At 41.6% G+C, this 19,597-nt stretch overlaps 4 protein-coding genes across 10 annotated transcripts in view; 2 read left to right on the top strand and 2 right to left on the bottom strand.

The window, feature by feature from the left end:
- The window catches only part of LOC124636576 (transcriptional regulator ATRX homolog), a 31,959-nt gene extending 25,659 nt beyond the window's left edge, over nt 1-6,300 (bottom strand). For 3 of the 6 annotated variants that reach the window (XM_047172716.1, XM_047172720.1, XM_047172718.1), the window contains exons 1-3: nt 3,037-5,612; nt 2,486-2,568; nt 12-196 (exon numbers count right to left, since the gene is read on the bottom strand). In XM_047172716.1, coding sequence (XP_047028672.1) covers nt 12-196; nt 2,486-2,568; nt 3,037-5,421 — 2,653 coding nt within the window. In that variant the 5' untranslated portion in view covers nt 5,422-5,612. Of the gene's footprint in view, nt 1-11; nt 197-2,485; nt 2,569-3,036; nt 5,613-6,090 lie in introns of those variants that run through there. The other 3 variants (XM_047172717.1, XM_047172719.1, XM_047172721.1) reach the window with 2 other exon arrangements.
- Nucleotides 6,301-7,254: 954 nt separating this feature from the next.
- Nucleotides 7,255-7,548, top strand: LOC124636638. The gene has a single exon (XM_047172803.1). The coding sequence runs from the start codon at nt 7,255-7,257 to the stop codon at nt 7,546-7,548; it is 294 nt and encodes a 97-aa protein (XP_047028759.1).
- A 639-nt stretch (nt 7,549-8,187) lies between these two features.
- LOC124636579 (prohibitin-2) lies at nt 8,188-9,478 on the bottom strand. Its single transcript, XM_047172730.1, has one exon. It carries the CDS (start codon nt 9,346-9,348, stop codon nt 8,449-8,451), a length of 900 nt encoding a protein of 299 aa, XP_047028686.1. The 5' UTR covers nt 9,349-9,478; the 3' UTR covers nt 8,188-8,448.
- Nucleotides 9,479-9,638: 160 nt separating this feature from the next.
- On the top strand, nt 9,639-19,490 carry LOC124636577 (E3 ubiquitin-protein transferase RMND5B). 2 transcript variants are annotated; one of them, XM_047172722.1, is made up of 9 exons: nt 9,639-10,001; nt 10,816-10,908; nt 11,188-11,348; nt 11,631-11,837; nt 15,365-15,454; nt 15,567-16,326; nt 17,456-17,640; nt 17,901-18,052; nt 18,491-19,490. In XM_047172722.1, exons 1-9 carry the CDS (start codon nt 9,866-9,868, stop codon nt 18,555-18,557), a joined length of 1,851 nt encoding a protein of 616 aa, XP_047028678.1. In that variant the 5' UTR covers nt 9,639-9,865; the 3' UTR covers nt 18,558-19,490. The 2 variants fall into 2 exon arrangements, with proteins under 2 accessions (XP_047028678.1, XP_047028679.1); XM_047172723.1 differs by lacking the exon at nt 15,567-16,326 and having other exon boundaries at nt 9,644-10,001; nt 15,365-15,542.
- The last annotated feature ends 107 nt before the right edge of the window (nt 19,491-19,597 follow it).

Raw genomic sequence — 19,597 nt, 5'->3', positions numbered from 1 at the left:
GTAGTATCTACCTTCTTCTATGACATTATCATCTTCGGAAACTTCAGAGCTGCTGGCAGCCTGCAGCAAGTCTTCACCCAGTACTGGCGTGGAATTTGATTTGTTATTCTTCCTCGCAGAGCTCCGACTGCCAGTGTTGTTCGACGATGGGTCGCGCCGTCGATGTGGTTTATTTAAACTACTCAAGTCTGTTAGTCTACAAATGAGGTTGTAACTTTAGAGCTGAATATCTACTTTATATAATAAAGAAAAAAATTGTTTGTACTGTATACAAGAGCTCCGAAACTATTGAACCGATTTGAAAAATTCTTTCACTGTTGGAAAGCTATTCTTCCCGAGAAACATAGGCTATTTTTATCCCCTTAAGGGCAGTAATTCCTACGGGACGCGAGTGAAACCGCGGGAAAATGGCTAGTATCTCGTTATTATAACGAATATCGTATCGAATGATGGATTTTTATTTGTCTATGTTCTGGTGAGATCGGTTGTATAGTGTAGGATAGCAACAACAAAAAACCATTAACGTTGTCACAAAATACCTGTAGGTACACTAAAATGCCGTATGTATCTGTGGCCTAGTGGTGGATAAAGGACCAACCTCTCAAGTATGAGGGCGCCGGTTCGATCCCAGGTCAGGCAAGTACCAATGCAACTTTTCTAGGTTTGTACTTATGTACTTTCTAAGTATACATATATTAGAGACCATTGACTGTGTTTCGGATGGCACGATAAACTGTAGGTCCCGGCTCTCGTTGAACATCCTTGGCAGTCATTACGGGTAGTCAGAAGCCAGTAAGTCTGGTATCGGGTTTCCCGGGTAACTGGGTTGAGGAGGTCAGATAGGCAGTCGCCCCTTGCAAAGCACTGGTACTCAGCTGAATCAGGTTGGACTGGAAGCCGACCCCAACATAGTTGGGAAAAAGGCTCGGAGGATGATGACATGGAAGAATTACAAGCTGATGTTTGGAATTTCAGATTTTAGTTGCTTGTGTATGGACTTTTATTATTGCTAACTGTACATTTCTTTCACGTTTTGAAAGCATGCAAATCTCTCATATTTCAAGGGTACTCAAATATATCTTGGTTATCCATTTCATGAATGGACGTAGGCGTGTAGGTTTCTTGATTTTTTTTAACTGTAGCTATACCTACCTGTTACGAGAGTAGAGGCTAGGTAGATATCATAAGCGCAAGCTAGATACCCCACAGGTTCGCAAGCTTATTTCACGCAAGCCTGAACACAGGTCACAAGCTGCGTTTGTGTGTGATTCATTTTCAACCATACCCAGTGTTCAATGTAAATGCAGTTTTTAACCGATTTCCCAAAAATGTTAGATTTTTTGCCAAATCTGTGGTCAATGTTGCCTTTTAAGTAAAATTACTGTTAGGTTTTGATTAACCGCCGTTATCAATATTCTATATAGGCATTTGACATTACTTGTATGGGGCTAATGCTGAAATTCTACCTCTAGTAAGTAAAACCACAGATAGATACAATATTGCGAACGGCCATAAATGAACCACTAACATGTGAATATGGTGCAAGTGAACTCCCAGCCCTAAGCCATGATTATTAACAGCATCACACTCCCATGCCATCATAAAATACCACTCAACTCCAATACTGATATAAAATGCTACACTTAATAATAGAAATCTATTATTGTATTTCAGTAAAATGAGCTTCCTAACAAATTTTACTAGTAATAAACAAACTAGCAATACCAATCCATCAGTATTGAATATGTGACAGTTTCTTTGGCACAGTGAAACTTGAAAATTGTTTATGGACATAGATAATACTAGCTTCTGCCAGCGGTTTCACCCGCATCCCGTGGGAACTACTTCCCGTACCGGATAAAAAACGGTTGTCTGTAAAGTCGGTTTACTGATGATAGTCGAACGTGACAACGTCATAAGAAATTGATCGTCAGTTGTCGAACGCTGCCGAACGCGGAGGCCGATCGTGCCTCTTTGTCGCTCGTTGCGTGCTCTCGCTTGCACTACAAGCCTTAAACGGAACGCCTCAGAGCGAGGTAACGACGCATGAGTCATGTTTTTTCGTGCGTGCAGCCGGCTCCATCGATTTATAAGACGTTATCACGTCAAAAGTAGCCTATAGCCTTCCTCGATAAATGGGCTTCTAACACTGAAAGAAATTTTCAAATCGGACCAGTAGTTCCTGAGACTAGCGCGTTCAAACAAACAAACAAACAAACTCTTCAGCTTTATAATATTAGTATAGATACTGAGTAGGATGATGAGAATAGGTTACCCTATTCTCATAGGACTCTCATATATAGATAGGCCACAACTACTTATGCAATTGAATATGCACTACCACCAAAGAGTAGTTAAGTGATTTCTGTATACCCATGATTTTCGGCTATAAACGTGCATAACGGCAATACAGATGCGAATATTTAGTTTTGCAGGACCCAAAATAATCCTGGATTTCTCACCCTTTCTTTAACTGAATATTTACCCATCAATTTCTTTGTCCCTTGCATCTTGGTTGTCTGAATTCTGGCCGCTGCTCCCACTGGGTTTTGCTTTAGAGCGTACCATCTGTAATTAATTATTTTTACCATGTTTAATACCTTTGCTTTGTATTTAAAAGAAGCTATGGCAGAGCATGGAGAATAAACATGGTTAGATTTAAATTGTTAGTTTACAAATTGACATTATTCATTGTAATTTAAGAATGTTTATTCCTTGACTTTACAAAAAAATTAGGAGAGTAATTAAAATGATCTGTCTGATTCGTGATCTGATTTGTGCGAAAAGAAAACTCCAATTATTTCATTCAGCATTTAATTGCTAAAATGTCTATTAATGCACAATCATACAGAACGTATTTATCCTAAAACAGATATTGTTACACCAGTAGACATGAATGTTAACTCACTTAAAACTATAAATGCAATTGCTTGCTATCTATAACATTTCAAAAGGATAAAAATGGCAATACAGTGTACTTTTATTAGGTATGTTCTTATATTTTATAACTATGAATTAGTATACTTATGTCCTAACCTTGCTAACTCTGGAATCTGAATGTTCATCAAGCTTGTCAGTACTGTTATCCTCTCCTGATGACCTGTCGCTTTTGCCTGTATCCTTTGAGTTAGAATTTAGATTATCCTTGCCAGAAGAGGAACTTGAAATACGCGATTTCCGTCTAACTTTATAATTGCGTTTTTTAGAAGCTGCATCAAGCTCCTGAGAATGCTCTTCATCATCTGAACTTAATGAATGATTTAAGAGCGTCTTTTTAGCTTGCATACTTTTCAAGCCATGCTTTTTCTTGGTCCTACTTAATTTTCTCTTCTTCCTTTTTATCATTGTTGACTCTGAACCAGCATCAGACGAATCATGTAAAAGAGATGACTTTATTTTAGGAACTAGTGTTGATTCGTCTGGAGCATTAGAGTCAGAATGCTTGTCATCAGGTTTTGAATTAGTCTTGTCATCTTTATGATTGCAATCAGAATCTGAGTCATTCAGCAAAGAACTTTTAATTCTGTCAGCATCTTTTTCATTTTCTGTGGTAATGGTATCACTGGTTGTATTTTTAGTTACATCAGTGTTTTCATTATTTTCTGGATCAGATTCATTTAGAAGTGCATCTTTTATTGCTGCTGGATCTATTAATTGATCACAATTCATTTGACTAGTTTTTTCACTATCTGTTTTACTATTTTGAGTAGCTTCATCTTTTAATTCAGAATCAGAATCGTTAAGAAGTGAGTTTATGACATTCCGCACCTCATTTGACATACTCTCATTGTCTTCAGATCCAGATTCAATAAGCAGAGCATTTTTAACCTCATTTATATTGTCCACTTTCTGCTCAGTTTCTTTGTTATTTACTTTTGGTAACTCATAAATGATTTTGCTGCCTTGTATAATTTTTTGGAGTTTATGACAAAGCAAAAATTTTTCAGTAAAAGCAGGTAACTTATTTATATCTATAGTTAACTTCTTAGGTTTAAATAACTTGACTTCTTTTCTTTTTTGTGTCCAAAATTCTTCATCTGAATCATTATTTACGTTTATATACTGTCTTAGGTCCTTTTGTTTGTTGTTATTCTTACTGGCACACATTCCCATTTTTTTGGCTAGTTGTGGTTTGCTTGTTCTCTGTTGCTTGCCATTCAATATACCAGCTACGTCAGGTTTAAGTAGCTTAGTTATATTTACACATCTTATTAAAGGTTTAGAATCATTTTCACTATTATCTGTTCGTATTGAATTATTATCTAATTCTGCCTTACTCTTAGAGTCACTATCATTTTCACAGTATTTACTTTTTTTAGATTTAGGTTCTGTTACCGTTTCCTCATTATCTTCTTTATCAGACTGTATTTTAGTTTGAGTGGAATCCTTAGATTTATCTTTCACAGAGTTCTCACTGTCTGAGCTATCATCAACAATTTTGATCTTACTAAACTTCTTCCTCACAATGTTTGCTTCCTTTTCTTTTTCTTGTTTTTTATCACTACTTTGGGTAGCTTTTTTATCATCGACTTTAGCAACATTTGCAAAAGATTCAATTAGTTCTGATACTGACGAATCTTCTTTACCTTGAGCACTTGCTGGTCTAGTTTTTGTTTGTGAATAAACTAATTTGATACTCGTTTGTTCATTCTTACTCTTCTCACTTATGGAATTTTCATCTTCATTTTCTACTGCCTCGGCAGAAGTAGCATCCGCCGTTTTTTCATCTAGGGATATTTTCTGCATGTTAATAACAGTACTTTTTCTCCTAGACTTCTCATCTTTACTACATTTATTAGATTCACTTGCATCAGACAAAACAACTTCATTTGTATCTTCTTGACTATCTTGAGACTTACTGTTAATATGATTTTTGCGAGGACTACATGTTGATAATCTCCTCTTTGAAGTTACTTCTTGCTCTTCTTCAAACAGTTTTCGACATTGTTTTTTTCTCTGTTGCTTAAGTTTACAATCGTAATATACAGGATATTTTTCTTGCATGGAGACAGGCATTCTTTTGGCAAGCACTTTAACACTCCTAAAATGCTTCACTGGAACTTTCTTGGATACGCGCAATTTAAATGAGTCATGTTCAAAATAATAAAACTTATCATTGGTTTCATGATTTTTCACATCAATGTTTTTCCCGCCTTTACCGGTGTCCGCCTGAGATGCGTTCACTATAGACAGAACTTTTCGCACTCCGGTTTCAACATTCTCCAGCGATCTTTTAGACAATTCACATATAAGAAGCACTTTTTGGGCGGCTTTATGAACGGCATGCGCATTTCTTAACTTATTTTTACTAATTCTCTTTTCCTTCAGACTTTCGGATCGTGTTCGTAAATTAGTGCCGAGTTTGGATAAATATTCCATCGCCTCGCAAAGTACATCACAAACAGGCACCTCGGCGGCCATTTCACTTTTCACAATGGAGTACGTATCTTAATCTTGTGTCTATATTAGTTACTATATTAATTACACAGAATGTTTATAAAAACCATTAATTATTATAGGAATAAAATTCAATGACAACGACCGTCGAGCATTAATGCAAAGAAATGTTGCGATTCGCAATTTCCAAAAACCAAATAAAAAAAACCATAGACTAAAAAACGTTCCATTTCTGTAACTTTTTTTCTTTGGTTGGTTCAGTTACACAGCCCGCCTCTATTTTCAGTTTATAAACACAGATTTTCCTATTGGAGCATTTACAAATATTTTGCCGAAAACTTTCATTTTGAGATCACTATACTTAGCTGCTTATTATGTTGCATCTCAGAGATATTCTATCGATTGTAAAATACCCTAACATGAAATGGAACGTAGTGCTTCCTCATGACCTATTCAACTTGGTCGCGTTATAGTTGCTATACATAAATATAATATACAAAATAGCGGCAAATAGGTATATATATGAACTATAACTTATGCAGCGCTGTATGAATAATTATTCATAATCAGGTAACACATACACATCAATTAAATAACAGAGTCACATTCATAAACTCGCTATTTCTCTAGTGTCACTAAGGTGAAACAGAGGCTTTACAAAAAAAAATAGAGGTACCAATTTTTTGTACTCACCTTTCATGTAAATGGCTGAACTTGTGATTTACGGACACCTACAAAGTAATTAGACTTAACTATGATTGAAAAACATTATAACATGTTATATTATAGATTACACAGTAAAATTATACACATATTCCGCTTCGAACCCGAAAAATCGGCAATATAGGCAAGGTAGGTAAACTATCCAAAACAGTCGTGAAAAAGAACCATAGACACTAGAGGAGACGCAATGTACCACGGAAGTAAAGAGTGCCCGTGTAACGATCCATCCATCATCCACTTTTTTAGTTAATGAATAAATAATATTGCTTTTTTAGTGTTGCTGGCACCTACGTAATTCACATAGATATCCTTCGATATAAAGTTTACGTTTACGTATAAGGAATTATTTAATTACATTAAGCCACAATGTTTTCGACAGCAATAATCGACTAATCATTTTGTAGCAGATTCTAAGCATATAAACAATATTAAGCCATTTATCGTTAATTTTGCAACAATCCAATTTTTAAACTTAAGCCTATTAGATTTAGTACAAAAAGATTGCTATGATGGATTCTGCTTGTTTTCCTTGCGAAAAGTAGTAGCTGGCCTTTAGGTCATCGGAAGTATCAACCAGCCGATCTGCCACTTAGATATTGGTTTTTAAAGAGAACTAAATAAAGTATTTGATCCCGGATCTACAAATCGAGGGTTTCAACGGTTGCTTCTCACATCAAAAAAGCCATTTTGAATAATTTTCATTTTGCCATTTGTGTGTCACCGTATAAAGTCCGCAATACATGATGAGTGGTATCTGAAATTCAACACCCATCCAATATCAAGTTTACTCGACAGCAATGAGAAGAGAGAGCAACGGGCAGCAGTGTGCACATAAACCTAAACTTTAGATTTGTCAGCCCAATGTGGGCCTGCTAATTGAATATGTATAAGTATAATTAGCTCGATAATTTAATTTTATTTTCATCAGGATGTAGGACTAGAAAAGTGTCTGGTGTATGCATTGGTGTATGGCATTTAATGGCATTCTAAATATGAATGGCTGTGACATTTTACGAAAAAAAAACAGCAACATTTACATTTTTGAAAAGTCAAAGTCAAAAATGTAAATGTCAATAGTATAGATTTTTTTTATAACTGTCGGTCGCTGTCGCTGCGGTTGTGTAATAAATAACAATGAATGCTGTGAGAAGGAATACCTTGAGAGCTTTAACTAGATTTTACAGCGAAGGTACTCAGAGCACTCCTCCACCACCCGCGCAAGCCAGTCAAACACCACCAGACGTTCCTGGGCTGAGCAGCAATGTAATTCATCCAGCGGCACAGCCAGTGGGTCCTGGCGTGGATCCTCAGAAGGCTGGAGCCTACAAAGTTCCTGAATACTTTCAGTACGATAACATGAGTTTCTTCGAAGCTGAAATAGAGATGTCCAGGTTTAGATGTCCTCAGCCATCTGCTCTCAAGAAGTAAACAGTTTTGATCAATGGATTACTTTGTGTTTTAGTTCTGTTTAATAAATTATAGTAACCGTTAATATTCTTTTATTTCTGTGATAACCTTTTTGTTTAAGGGACTTTCTGACTCTCATGATTCAACTTTCTTCAGGGTTCAAAATGTTTATGCACTCATGTGTAAAGAATGCAATGATTTCTCCATTTACTATATTTTTTGTCATTTATGAATACAGCTAATGCTGCTTTGGTCAACAATACACATTCCGTTTGGTATATTTTGCAACTAGTTTGTTTATGGCGATCCAGTAGTAGAAATCCCAAAAAAAGACCAACATAGGTAACGGCTGTATTAAGAGCAGCAGAAAAAAATATCATTTTTAAATTTGGTTTCACAGCTCTATAGATTAGGTTACATTTTTAAGAAATGCATCATTTCGGGGTTCATCATCATCACCCCCCCTCCTAATTTATTTATATCACTTTCCATGCTCTTTGTCTGACATTTTATATCTAAATTCTTTTTTGCAAGATTTTTGATTTTGAACTGTGTTCATTTATCATTCAATCTGTTTAGATACCTGTGTTGTTGATCTGGTATAGTATACATCCCAGACCAATAAAATATCTCCTGTGGACAAGGCAGTAAATAACAAAATTTTTTATAATTTTGAATGTTTTATTTAAATCATTAGATTCCCATACATACTATAGACCTACAACTAAATAACGTAAAATGCAATATTACATTTTTAACTGGCTGTTTTACATAGTATTATTTGTAATGCTCATGGTACCTACACAAACAAATGCACTAAACGACAACTGAAGCAACACCACCTATAAGAACAGCAGCATCAACATCTGTAAGAGTGGTCGCAGGCTCCAGGCTTTCAGCGTACACACTCTGAGCCTCGTGTTACTTCTTCTTAGTCAGTTTCTCAGACAAGTCGTCGAAGGTGGGGTCCTGGAGGTTGATCATCAAGCTGTTGCCAGGCAAGAATACACGGTTTTGTGACTGAGCAATCATTCTGGAAATGCTCTGAGCGGCACGGATCTTACGCAGCTTTAAGTAACCAGGGTTCATACCCATAGCTTTTCCCAACATTTCAGCGGCTTCAGCTTCACCCTCAGCTTGAACGATCTTCTGCTGACGCTCCTGCTTGGCTCTTTCCACAACGAAAGCAGCTCGCTGAGCTTCCTGCTGAGCAACTTGTTTAGCTTCAACAGCAGCAGTGTACTCTTTACCAAAGCTCAGTTCAGTCAGAGAGACATCATCCAGTATAATATTGAAATCGGCTGCTCGTTCCACCAACTCTCTCCTGATCAGAAGAGACACCTGCTGACGCTGAGTGATTAGCTGTGAAGCATTGAACTTAGCAACAACAGATTTTAATACTTCGTTGCAAATCGATGGCAGCACCTTCTCATCATAATCAGTACCAAGCTGTCTGTACATTGTAGGCAATGAGCTCGCATCAGGACGGGAAAGTACTCTCAAAGAAATGTTCACCATTTGTAAATCCTTAGATCCGGTGGGTGATGAAATCTTGCGAGGTCTGGACCTAATGTCATAAATGATAGGGTACTGGAACCAAGGTATACGGAAGTGCATACCCTCGCTCATGACGTGTTGCTGAATTCCTCCTATTCTGTTGAACATGATGGCACGATGACCACCCTCAACCGTAAACAAGGATTGCGAGATGCCATAGGCTGCCGCACCTACAACGGCGACCACTTTGAGGCCGGCGTTGAGTCCAGGGGGTCCACCCTTGGCGAATTTGCCCGCCATATCGTTAAGCTTACTTTGTGCCATGTTAAGGCTGTTTCAACACGTATAATATTAATAAATTTCAATACCTTTTCGATAAAAAAATTCTAACCTAAAACGGCAGACCGAAATCGAACAATTGTGCAATGATCATAGACTAAAAGAACAAATATAGAAGAATAACAGACTATAAACAAAATATTTTAAGATATCCATAGACGTGGTTCGCCACTTAGTTGTTAAGTTGTAAAATTAGTCGATTTTTTTAAAAATAATTTTACCAAACGGCAAACCAACGACAATTTTGTTGACAACATATTATTTTTGTGTCAGATTATTTTCTGTTGGTTGCGGTCAGGCTGACGTCTGTCATTCATTCTGTAATTTGGAAATTCATTCAGCTGAAGGCAAAATGTCTGTTTTCATATATTTCGTCTAAAAATATTTACCTTATTTACCTATAAAACAACGCATCTTTGTTCGTTTTGTACTTCATATCCGATAAACAAAGTTACGACTTTGCGTGAAGATTATTAAAATTGAATAAAGTTATCGCACAATAATGGATTCGTGCACTGGAGTGGAGCAAGATTTGGACAAAGCCTTAACAAAATTCAACTCTCTAAATGATCATACAAACAGAGTTCTGCAGGACATTATAGACCAAGTTGAAGAACTGCGAAAAGAAATCGCAAAACGTAAGTGGTTTGTTTTCCCCCTCTACGTGCCCTCTTTGTTCGCAATGTGTCCTGTATATGAATATTTTATGGCCATGACGAGTTTATTTTCACTTTACATTAAATCGTATCAATTCTTAACATTTCGCTTCAGAATTGTAGTATAAGCATCAGTACTACTGTAAAATTACATAAGTTTTGTTGTTATATACATATAAGCTGTTTTACTTTCACCTTCATAAAACAGTATTTTTAATAGTCATTCGCTATTATATTTCGGTGTTCTTTGCCTAGTTCTTATCTAGGCTTGGCAGTAAAAACAAGCTATTTTAAGCACTGTTATGTATAATGCAATAACAAGTATGTTTATAAAAAGTCTCTGTGTAGCTTACATTGGTGATAAGATTGCCACACACACAAAAAAAAGTCCTGTTACTTTGGATAAGATTTTACTTTTGCTACTGCACACATCGACGGCTCCTAAGTATACTGAGTCAACTAACAAATTTTGCGAATTGCATTATTATTATTTGTGTATTAACACAAATAACAATAACAATATTGTAAATACACAAAAAAGTGAAATTCGCAAAATTTGTTAGTTGACTCAGTATACTTAGGAGCCGTCGACATAATGACATCTTTGACTGCCTCTGTTGTTTAGAGGTTGCAGTCCATGGTCCCAAATATGAGCTTGAATTTCCATACCAGTATAAGGCAGTCAAGTTATAATACATAAGTACCTGTTTGTGATTAACAGTATTGTATGTTGAATATAGATGATGATGTCTTATGATGCTTTTTTAAAAGATTTCTGATTTTTAATATATTTCAGAGCCTGAAAACACACCACTGTCTCCAGCACAAGCTATGGTGGTTAGTGATTTAGCCTCATCAGTCAAACAGACTGTGTTTCAAATGTCTACAGGTAAAAAATACTCTCTTTGGTAATTTAATCATGACCAGATGGTAAGAATGTTGTTAGAAAGCCCATGTTCAGTAGTGATGATGATCTATCATTTGATATCATGATTTAGTACAACATACCCTTTGAAATACCTTTCAGATCTAAGATCTTGTAGTGTACTTGTACATTAAATTGATTTGGCAATCCTTATATTCTGTCTGTTTGTAACTACAGACATAAAAATAAAAGAAAAATACTATTACTTGTAGTTAAACAAAAGTTTTGTATTTAATGTTCCAGAGCATAGAGAACTCCATGCTACAGTGTCTAGAGTGGGCAAATCAATTGATAGGCACTTCATTGCTGATTATGCCTCTGTGGCACCCAAGGCTGAGTCCTTTTGCAATGACACCAACAGGCCTATTATGGAACAGGCTATTGCTCAACATTTATATAGACAGGTAAGAGATACTTACTCTTTCCTTACCCTTGTTTGTCAAACGTTGTGATAATAAATATCATGACATACAATAACTTACTGTTAACATGTTTAGTCACCAATATTACTGTTTTCATTTGTGTATCAAGTATTTTTTGCAAACAGGTTTATTGGCAAGTCTGTTTTCTTCCTGGCCTGCTTAAGGTTTAAGTGTTCATTAAACAATGCATTCTCTGATTTCCAAGAAGCATATTGAGATTAAAAGTTCCAAGACCATCATCATGACCTTGTTACATTACTCCAGGGTTTAGAGGACGTCGGCGACACGTTCGTCGAAGAAGCGAAGGTGACGGGCGTGGAGCGAACTTGTACGTTCGCGTTACTGCAGCGCTGTGCCGCCGCTCTGTCCGAGGGCGATCCCAGCGCAGCCCTGCACTGGACCGAGAGGAGGGCTCATGAGCTACATAACTCACCGCTGCCGTTTACTTTGCATAGGATGCAGGCGTTCAAGGTATTTATTTATATACTTTAACTTAACTTTGAATTATTTATTCTTCTTTATTGATCTTTAGCGTTCCTCACGTGCGATCTTCTCGCGGCGTGCACGGTCGTACATGGCCGGTAATGAAATGAATCAATCACACAGAGGGAGGGTGCGAGTGAGGTTTCGGGCTTCGCGCGACTCTTATATGACTTGACTTTGACTTAGAGTCCTATGTCCCCTAGATGGGGCAGAGGGCATCCACAGTGCTCCGCCATCGCGTTCGGTCTTGAGCTTCGCGCTTTATTTCGCTCCACGTTCTGCCTATAGCCGCCGCCTCTGCAATGATCGTCCGCCGCCAGGATTGTTTAGGGCGGCCACGTTTCCGCTTCCCTTGGGGATTCCAGTCTAGGGCTTGCCTCGGGATGTGATCGGGGTCCCTTCGGAGCGTGTGGCCGATCCAGTTCCACTTGCGGCGTTTGATCTGCTGGTCGATCGGTGTCTCCCCGCAGCGTTCCCACAGTTCTATGTTGGAGATTTTCTCGGGCCAGTATATACCGAGAATACGACGAAGGCAGCGATTGACGAAGACCTGGAGCTTACGCGAGATGTCTTTTGTGGCCTTCCATGTTTCGCATCCGTACAGCAATACGGTTTTGACATTGGACCGGAATATTTTGAGCTTAACTCTCCTGGTCAACTTCCGTGATTGCCACACAGGACGGAGCTGTGCGAAGGTTGCTCTCCCTTTGGCGGTCCTCGACGTGATGTCCTCCTCGGTCCCTCCTGTTTCCGACACAACACTCCCGAGGTAGGTGAACTTGTGGACCCTCTCCACTCCCTCTGTGCCGATAAGCAACGGTAATGAGCACGTCACTCCGCACCTCATTTCCTGGGTCTTCCGGGTGTTAATTTTTAATCCCGTCTCCATGGCCTCTCGTTGCAGGTCGTCCAGTTTGGCTTGCATGTCGGTTCGCGTGTGGCTCAATAGACATAGGTCGTCGGCATAGTCCAAATCTTCTAAGACGTTGGATAGTCCCCACTCTATGCCGCGGCGCTTGTTCTTGGTGGTATGGTGCATGATGCCATCAAGGACAACAAGGAAGAGGAGAGGCGAAAGGAGACACCCCTGGCGTACACCCGCATGAACCGGTATGTCCTCCGAGACGAGGCCGTCGTGAGTTACCCTACAAGAATATTTCCCGTAGATGGCCTTAATTATGGTCGTGATCTTCTCGGGGACTCCAATTTCACGAAGCCGGTCCCAGATGCAATTCCATCGCAGCGTGTCGAAGGCTTTTTCGAAGTCCACAAAGGTCAAGTACATGTCCCTCTGCCATTCTGATGCCTGTTCGAGGATTATGCGCAAGGTGTTGATCTGGTCCGTGCACGATCGGTTGGGACGGAAGCCAGCCTGCTCTTTACGCAGAAGAGGCTCGACGGCCCCCGACAGCCTGTCCAGGATGATCTGGCAGAGCACCTTGGAAGGAGTCGAGAGCAAAGTGATGCCTCTCCAATTGCCACATTCACTGAGGTCTCCTTTCTTGGGTACGGTGATGAGAAGGCCTTTGTTCCAGTCATCAGGTAACTCTTCTGCTGACCAGATGTTCTGCAAAAGGGGAGTCAGTGCGTTTGCTGCGGTGGTAATGTCGGCTTTGAGCATTTCCGCTGTGATGAGGTCGACTCCTGGGGCTTTCCCATTTTTTAGCCTACGGATAGCCTTCATTACCTCCTCCCCTGTAGGAGGAGACACATCGATATCCAGGTTTGATGTGGGCAAGCTGGCAGCAGGTACGGCCGTGGTTACGGGGTCACTTGGGACTCGGAAGATTTCCTCGAAGTGCTCCCGCCAGCGTTGAAGCTGTCCCTCCGATGTCACAATCAGCTGGCCTCCTTTATCTTTTAAGGGCTTCTTCTTCCTCTGGTTCCGATTCCCGGCCAAGGTCTTCGTCGCCTTGTACATCTCCCTGAGATTGCCGGAGTTAGCAGCGCGTTGTGCACAATCCGCAATAGAGTCAGCCCATACTCGTCGATCATGACGAGTACTGCGGTAGATTTTCCTGCGTATCAGGGAGTATTGCAGCTTCAGGTCTTGGCGCACTGCTACGTCGCTGGTTGTCAGAAGTTGAAGGTGGAGCTGGCGCCTTTCTTCAATGAGGTTCCAGGTTCGTTGTGACATCCAGTCCTCACGAGCGTATGTTTTGTGTCCAAGAACGACGGAGCTGGTCTCTGTATAGGCCATTTTGATGTGGTTCCACTCCGCGTTGACAGAAGTAGTGGAGTCTGGTTCGAGAACGGAGAAGCGATTTCGCAGCTCTAACCGAAAGGCTTCGGTTATGTCTGGGTCCCGCAGCTTGTTGACCTCAAATCTTTTTCCTACCCTGGACGTCGAGCTGGCAGCACGAGCTACCGCTACTTTGAGCCGCACCTCGGCTACGACTAGATGGTGGTCGCTGTCGATATCCGCGCCACGACGGTTGCGGACGTCGAGCAGTGATGAGCGCCATTTGGAGCTGATGGCAAGGTGGTCGATTTGGTTCTTAGTGATTCCATCGGGTGAGTTCCATGTATACTTATGGTGGTCTCCATGTATAAAAAGCGTGCCTCCGATGGTCAGGTCGTTGTCCTGGCAGAACTCCAAGAATCTCTCCCCGTTCCCGTTCCGTACTCCCATCCCGTGTGTACCCATGTGTCTTTGACAGCCGTCGTTGTCTGTGCCAACCTTGGCATTCAGGTCTCCCATGACGATTACTATGTCCTGTTTGCGGATGTTTTTCAAGGTCAGGTTGAGTGCACTATAGAAATCGTCTTTGTCTTCCTCTGATGCCGGGTTTATAGGCGCATAGCACTGAACGACGGTTATCTTGCGGGCTTTGCTGTTAAACCGGGCTGTGATGATTCTCTCTGAGATGGGTTTCCAGTCCAGTAGGCTCTTCTTTGCAGCGTCAGAAAGGAGGAATCCCACGCCGTTTTCACGTACGTCCTCTTCATCTTCCTTCCCGGAGTAAAGAAATGTAAGGCCCCTGGACGTTCTCAGTTCACCGAATCCGTTTCTGCGCACTTCGCTGAGACCGAGTATCTGCAGTTTGTATCGCAACATTTCTGTTTCTGCTTGGGCTAGTCGGCTATCTTCGCTCAGTGTTCGCACGTTCCAACAAGCAATTCGTGTCCGTATTTTCATGCCAAAGGTCGTCGTAGTTTGATCGGTCCGGTTTTGCACTGTTTCAGTTTCTTTAATCTTTTGGTTTTAGGTAAGCGAGTGATTAGCCCACTATACCCTAGCCCACTGGTGGGGCTGCCACCTTGGAGCCTGTGGGCGTGCTCGGGTTTTTTCTCGGGTTTCCTCCCTAATGAGTTGGTTCTGTTTTGAGGCGCAGAAGACTCGCCTTGCGCCCTGCACCTTCAGCTCAGCTGCACCTCGTGGTGGTGGCCACGCGATTGCGCGGTGCAGCAGTTCCCAGGAGGGACTCTTATATGCAGTGTAGTTATAGTCTTATACGCGCGGCGTCGGTTGGCGCGGCTTAGGTTGACTACAATAGCGTATTTGTTGTCCCCAGCTGGCGCGCGAGCAGGGCGTGGGCGCGGCCATCGCGTACGCGCGGCGCTGCTTCCCCGCGCACGCCGCGCGGCACGAGCGCGCGCTGCAGGCCGCCGTGTGCGCGCTCGCCTGGTGCACGCCGGGCGCCGGCCCCGCGCCCGACATCTACCAGCACCTGCTCGACCCCAAGGCGCTCGGTACGTACACAGCACTCGCTGCAGGCCGCCGTGTGCGCGCTCGCCTGGTGCACGCCGGGCGCCGGCCCCGCGCCCGACATCTACCAGCACCTGCTCGACCCCAAGGCGCTCGGTACGTACACAGCACTCGCTGCAGGCCGCCGTGTGCGCGCTCGCCTGGTGCACGCCGGGCGCCGGCCCCGCGCCCGACATCTACCAGCACCTGCTCGACCCCAAGGCGCTCGGTACGTACACAGCACTCGCTGCAGGCCGCCGTGTGCGCGCTCGCCTGGTGCACGCCGGGCGCCGGCCCCGCGCCCGACATCTACCAGCACCTGCTCGACCCCAAGGCGCTCGGTACGTACACAGCACTCGCTGCAGGCCGCCGTGTGCGCGCTCGCCTGGTGCACGCCGGGCGCCGGCCCCGCGCCCGACATCTACCAGCACCTGCTCGACCCCAAGGCGCTCGGTACGTACACAGCACTCGCTGCAGGCCGCCGTGTGCGCGCTCGCCTGGTGCACGCCGGGCGCCGGCCCCGCGCCCGACATCTACCAGCACCTGCTCGACCCCAAGGCGCTCGGTACGTACACAGCACTCGCTGCAGGCCGCCGTGTGCGCGCTCGCCTGGTGCACGCCGGGCGCCGGCCCCGCGCCCGACATCTACCAGCACCTGCTCGACCCCAAGGCGCTCGGTACGTACACAGCACTCGCTGCAGGCCGCCGTGTGCGCGCTCGCCTGGTGCACGCCGGGCGCCGGCCCCGCGCCCGACATCTACCAGCACCTGCTCGACCCCAAGGCGCTCGGTACGTACACAGCACTCGCTGCAGGCCCCGTCATGTTTCTAAATAGTGTACAAAATCAAAAATCATTTATTCAAACTTGGCTGCAAGACAGCACTTGTTGAACGTCAGGAATTTACAAAAGACGACCCCCAAAACGCCCACCCTTCAACACTTCCTATGTGTTTTTGCTGGGAAGAAGAAAAGGCGCAACAAACTCCCCAGCAACACATGTCTGTCTGTAGGTTAGAGCAGCGGTTCCCGAATTCTTTTGGCTTCGGAACCCTTTTCGTTTCACCATTTTTCGGCGGAACCTTAGCTTAAGTAAGAAGTAAAATAAAGACGTAATTTTTTTTTTAGTTTAACTACCTACACAAAATAAACAAAACCACTGTAAATTAATAAGATTTCAAAAAGTACAATATCCACAAAAAAAACAAATGCAAATGAATAAGCAGCTAGCGAAGAAAGCGGTATTGCTTTTTCTGAACCAGAAAATAAAAAATAAACATCAAAGGAAACTTCAACGGAAGAGCGCGAAATTTTTTCGGTGTTGGATACTTGAGCAATTAAATGAACATAAAAGCATCACACGTAACATGGAGTCGCGAGCGAAGCGAGCGCGAAATTTTCAGATTCGCGGAGATGCAAAAATTGGAAATAATGTCACTTTTTGATTCATGGTAAAAATAGCCACTGGAAACACTCGTATGCCGTGTCATTTCACGTCCTGTCAAATGTATGAAAACGTATAATCCTGGCGATGAAATAAGCCCAAAAAATGCGGTGATTTTTGGCCGACTCGCTACCTACTTTTGCCGATTGCCGAAAACCTAGAGGTATTAAGTTAATCTACAATTTGTAAAAAACTGAATTAAATGATCTGCTGCCATGGCCTTCCCCCGCCACTTGTCGCGAAAGTACGAGACTTACACTCCCGAGTGGTACCCACCTACATGGTGCCTAAATGGAATTTTGGAATGCAATATTTAAACTGTCACGGAACCTCAGGGTTCCGCGGAACCCCATTTGGGAACCGCTGGGTTAGAGGAACCTAAACATTGTTTGATACATAAATTTGGATATGATGTAATGTAATTAAATAAATTAAGGACTGATTCTACCCAGTTCTAACATGATGATTCGCTATCAGGCGCGGAAGCAGCAGAGCTATTTATAAAGGAAGCTTGTGCGTTACTCCGTCTCGCGCCGCTGTCGCCTCTGGCGGGCGGCGTGTTGGCGGGGGCCCGTGTGCTGCCCGCATTACACGACATCAGAGCCAAGATGACGCATCCACATGTCATCGCTGCGTGGTCTGATGATGAACTGCCTTTTGAGGTAAGCTTATTGTAGTCAAATTCAGTGAAACGTTCCATGTGTATTGTTGCGACTTTGGAAAATAATTGTAACCAAAAAAAAAATTTTAGACCATAGCACATGATTCTCTTCCTACTTGTCATACTGTCTCTGCCCTAATTCAGATTTTTCTTCCAAATTCAAAAAATGCATTCTCTCAAGTAGCTATTGTAGGGTATTTGGTCTGCTGTTTTGTTATCAAAGTCATCAATGTTTTTTTTCTAAATTTTCAAAATGTAAAGGTGGACCTCGGCGAAGATGGTGGCGGCTACCACTCAGTGTTCGCGTGCCCCATCCTCCGGCAGCAGGCGTCGGAGCAGAACCCGCCGATGCGGCTGCTGTGCGGACACGTCATATCCAGGGACGCGCTCAACAAACTCGCTATGGGTGCCAAGTATGTTCATTTGTACATGCTACAGACAGAGAATGAAATGATGCTAAGATGTCATAACGCAAAATCTCCTAAGAAAGCATCGCGCCTTCTTTCCTTAGTCCGTGATTTTTACATACTTCATGTTGGTAGATTGTTTTTTAAACTTAATGCGACGGGCCATAAGAGCAATCTTTGTTTGTTTGATCAGACATCACTATCATACCTACACCATCCTCCTCTTATTCCAATTTTATTTGGGATCGGCGCAGCATGTTTTCTTATTCCATACACTTCTCTCTGCCGATCTGCTGTTCGATGATAAAAAGTAACTGTTATCCACTGCTTTTGGTAAAGCATACACACTGCAGTTATTTTTATTTAATTTACACAGATTTTAATGTTAACTTTTATGTTTAGTTCAAGATTTGTTTGATCACATTTACTTTTTCAAACTTTCAGATTGAAATGCCCCTACTGCCCGATGGAGCAGTCGCCGGCCGAAGCCCGACAGATATATTTCTCGTGAACAGTTTAGTTCATAGATCGTTGTTATTTACTTGAAATATTTTCCACTGGTAGCACAAGGAACGAACATGCCACGGATAAGACATGTTGACACAAGAGTTTGTAATATACGATTTTTCATAAATATAGCTAAAGAGATTAAGGAAAATACAGATTTGAGTCGTTTTGTATTTAGGTTGGCCTTCGGTTGTTTCTTTGTCTAGATTCGATGATCTGGGTTACCAGAACAATGATTATACTTCTAATTTTAAAAACTTTTTTTAAGTAACCTAATCGAAGGTTTTAGGATTAACATACAGGACTGAAAAATAACATTTGATATAAATTCTGTTATTAACATGAATTGCTAAAGTGACAAGTTAATTTAGGATTATTTTTAAGATTGGACTGTTGACGGAAAAAGTAAAAAACAAGTGCTGGGATTAAACAAAATTTAACGCGTGAGCAAAAAGTCATAGAATTTAAGTTTGATCTAAATATTCTTCACGTGGATAGAAGGGTGATGAAAAGAAGTCATCCTATTGGATAATTATGTGCAATACAGCTGCGAATATAGGTTTTTTAAAGAATTTGAAATTACTCTTTCATAAAAGTGGCAGAAAGAAGATACTCCATAGAAATAATCTTTTAGTAACATACGTTAAACAGGTAATATGGGTTTCTTCTGTATTTATACGACTGTAAAAAAATCATACATAGTGTAGTCAGATTTGCTAGGTTTTTTAAAGAAATAGACAAAGGACAGAAAATCTTTGTAACGGTGGTGTCTTAATAATGTCGAACGTTGGAAATAATATTCTAATAGATGTTAAATAAGGTAGATAACACTATATTGTAATTTTAAGACAAATATTATTATTGTATGTTTACGTACTGACTGGTTGTAGAGCCATGCTTTTGTTCTTTTTTGTAATAAAATGAATTCAGTATTCAATCCCGTTTGTTTTATTTACTAAGACACAGTTCCACCAATATCTATAGAAAAGAAGTCTAAACGAGCCATTGATCAACTATATAGTTTATGTATGTGCGTGATCTTGC

Source organism: Helicoverpa zea, chromosome 14, assembly GCF_022581195.2.
Source record: "Helicoverpa zea isolate HzStark_Cry1AcR chromosome 14, ilHelZeax1.1, whole genome shotgun sequence".
Lineage (NCBI taxonomy): Eukaryota > Metazoa > Arthropoda > Insecta > Lepidoptera > Noctuidae > Helicoverpa > Helicoverpa zea.
Note: the sequence above shows the minus strand (reverse complement) of the source record. Positions and strands in the feature narration are given on the sequence as shown.

Bases quoted from the DNA above. Each gene is read 5' to 3' on its own strand.
- LOC124636638 (XM_047172803.1), top strand. From the start codon at position 7,255: ATGAATGCTGTGAGAAGGAATACCTTGAGAGCTTTAACTAGATTTTAC.
- LOC124636579 (XM_047172730.1), bottom strand. From the start codon at position 9,348: ATGGCACAAAGTAAGCTTAACGATATGGCGGGCAAATTCGCCAAGGGT.
- LOC124636577 (XM_047172722.1), top strand. From the start codon at position 9,866: ATGGATTCGTGCACTGGAGTGGAGCAAGATTTGGACAAAGCCTTAACA. The intron at 16,327-17,455 runs GTACGTACACAG...ATTCGCTATCAG, and splicing joins GCTCGACCCCAAGGCGCTCG to GCGCGGAAGCAGCAGAGCTA. The intron at 17,641-17,900 runs GTAAGCTTATTG...CAAAATGTAAAG, and splicing joins ATGATGAACTGCCTTTTGAG to GTGGACCTCGGCGAAGATGG.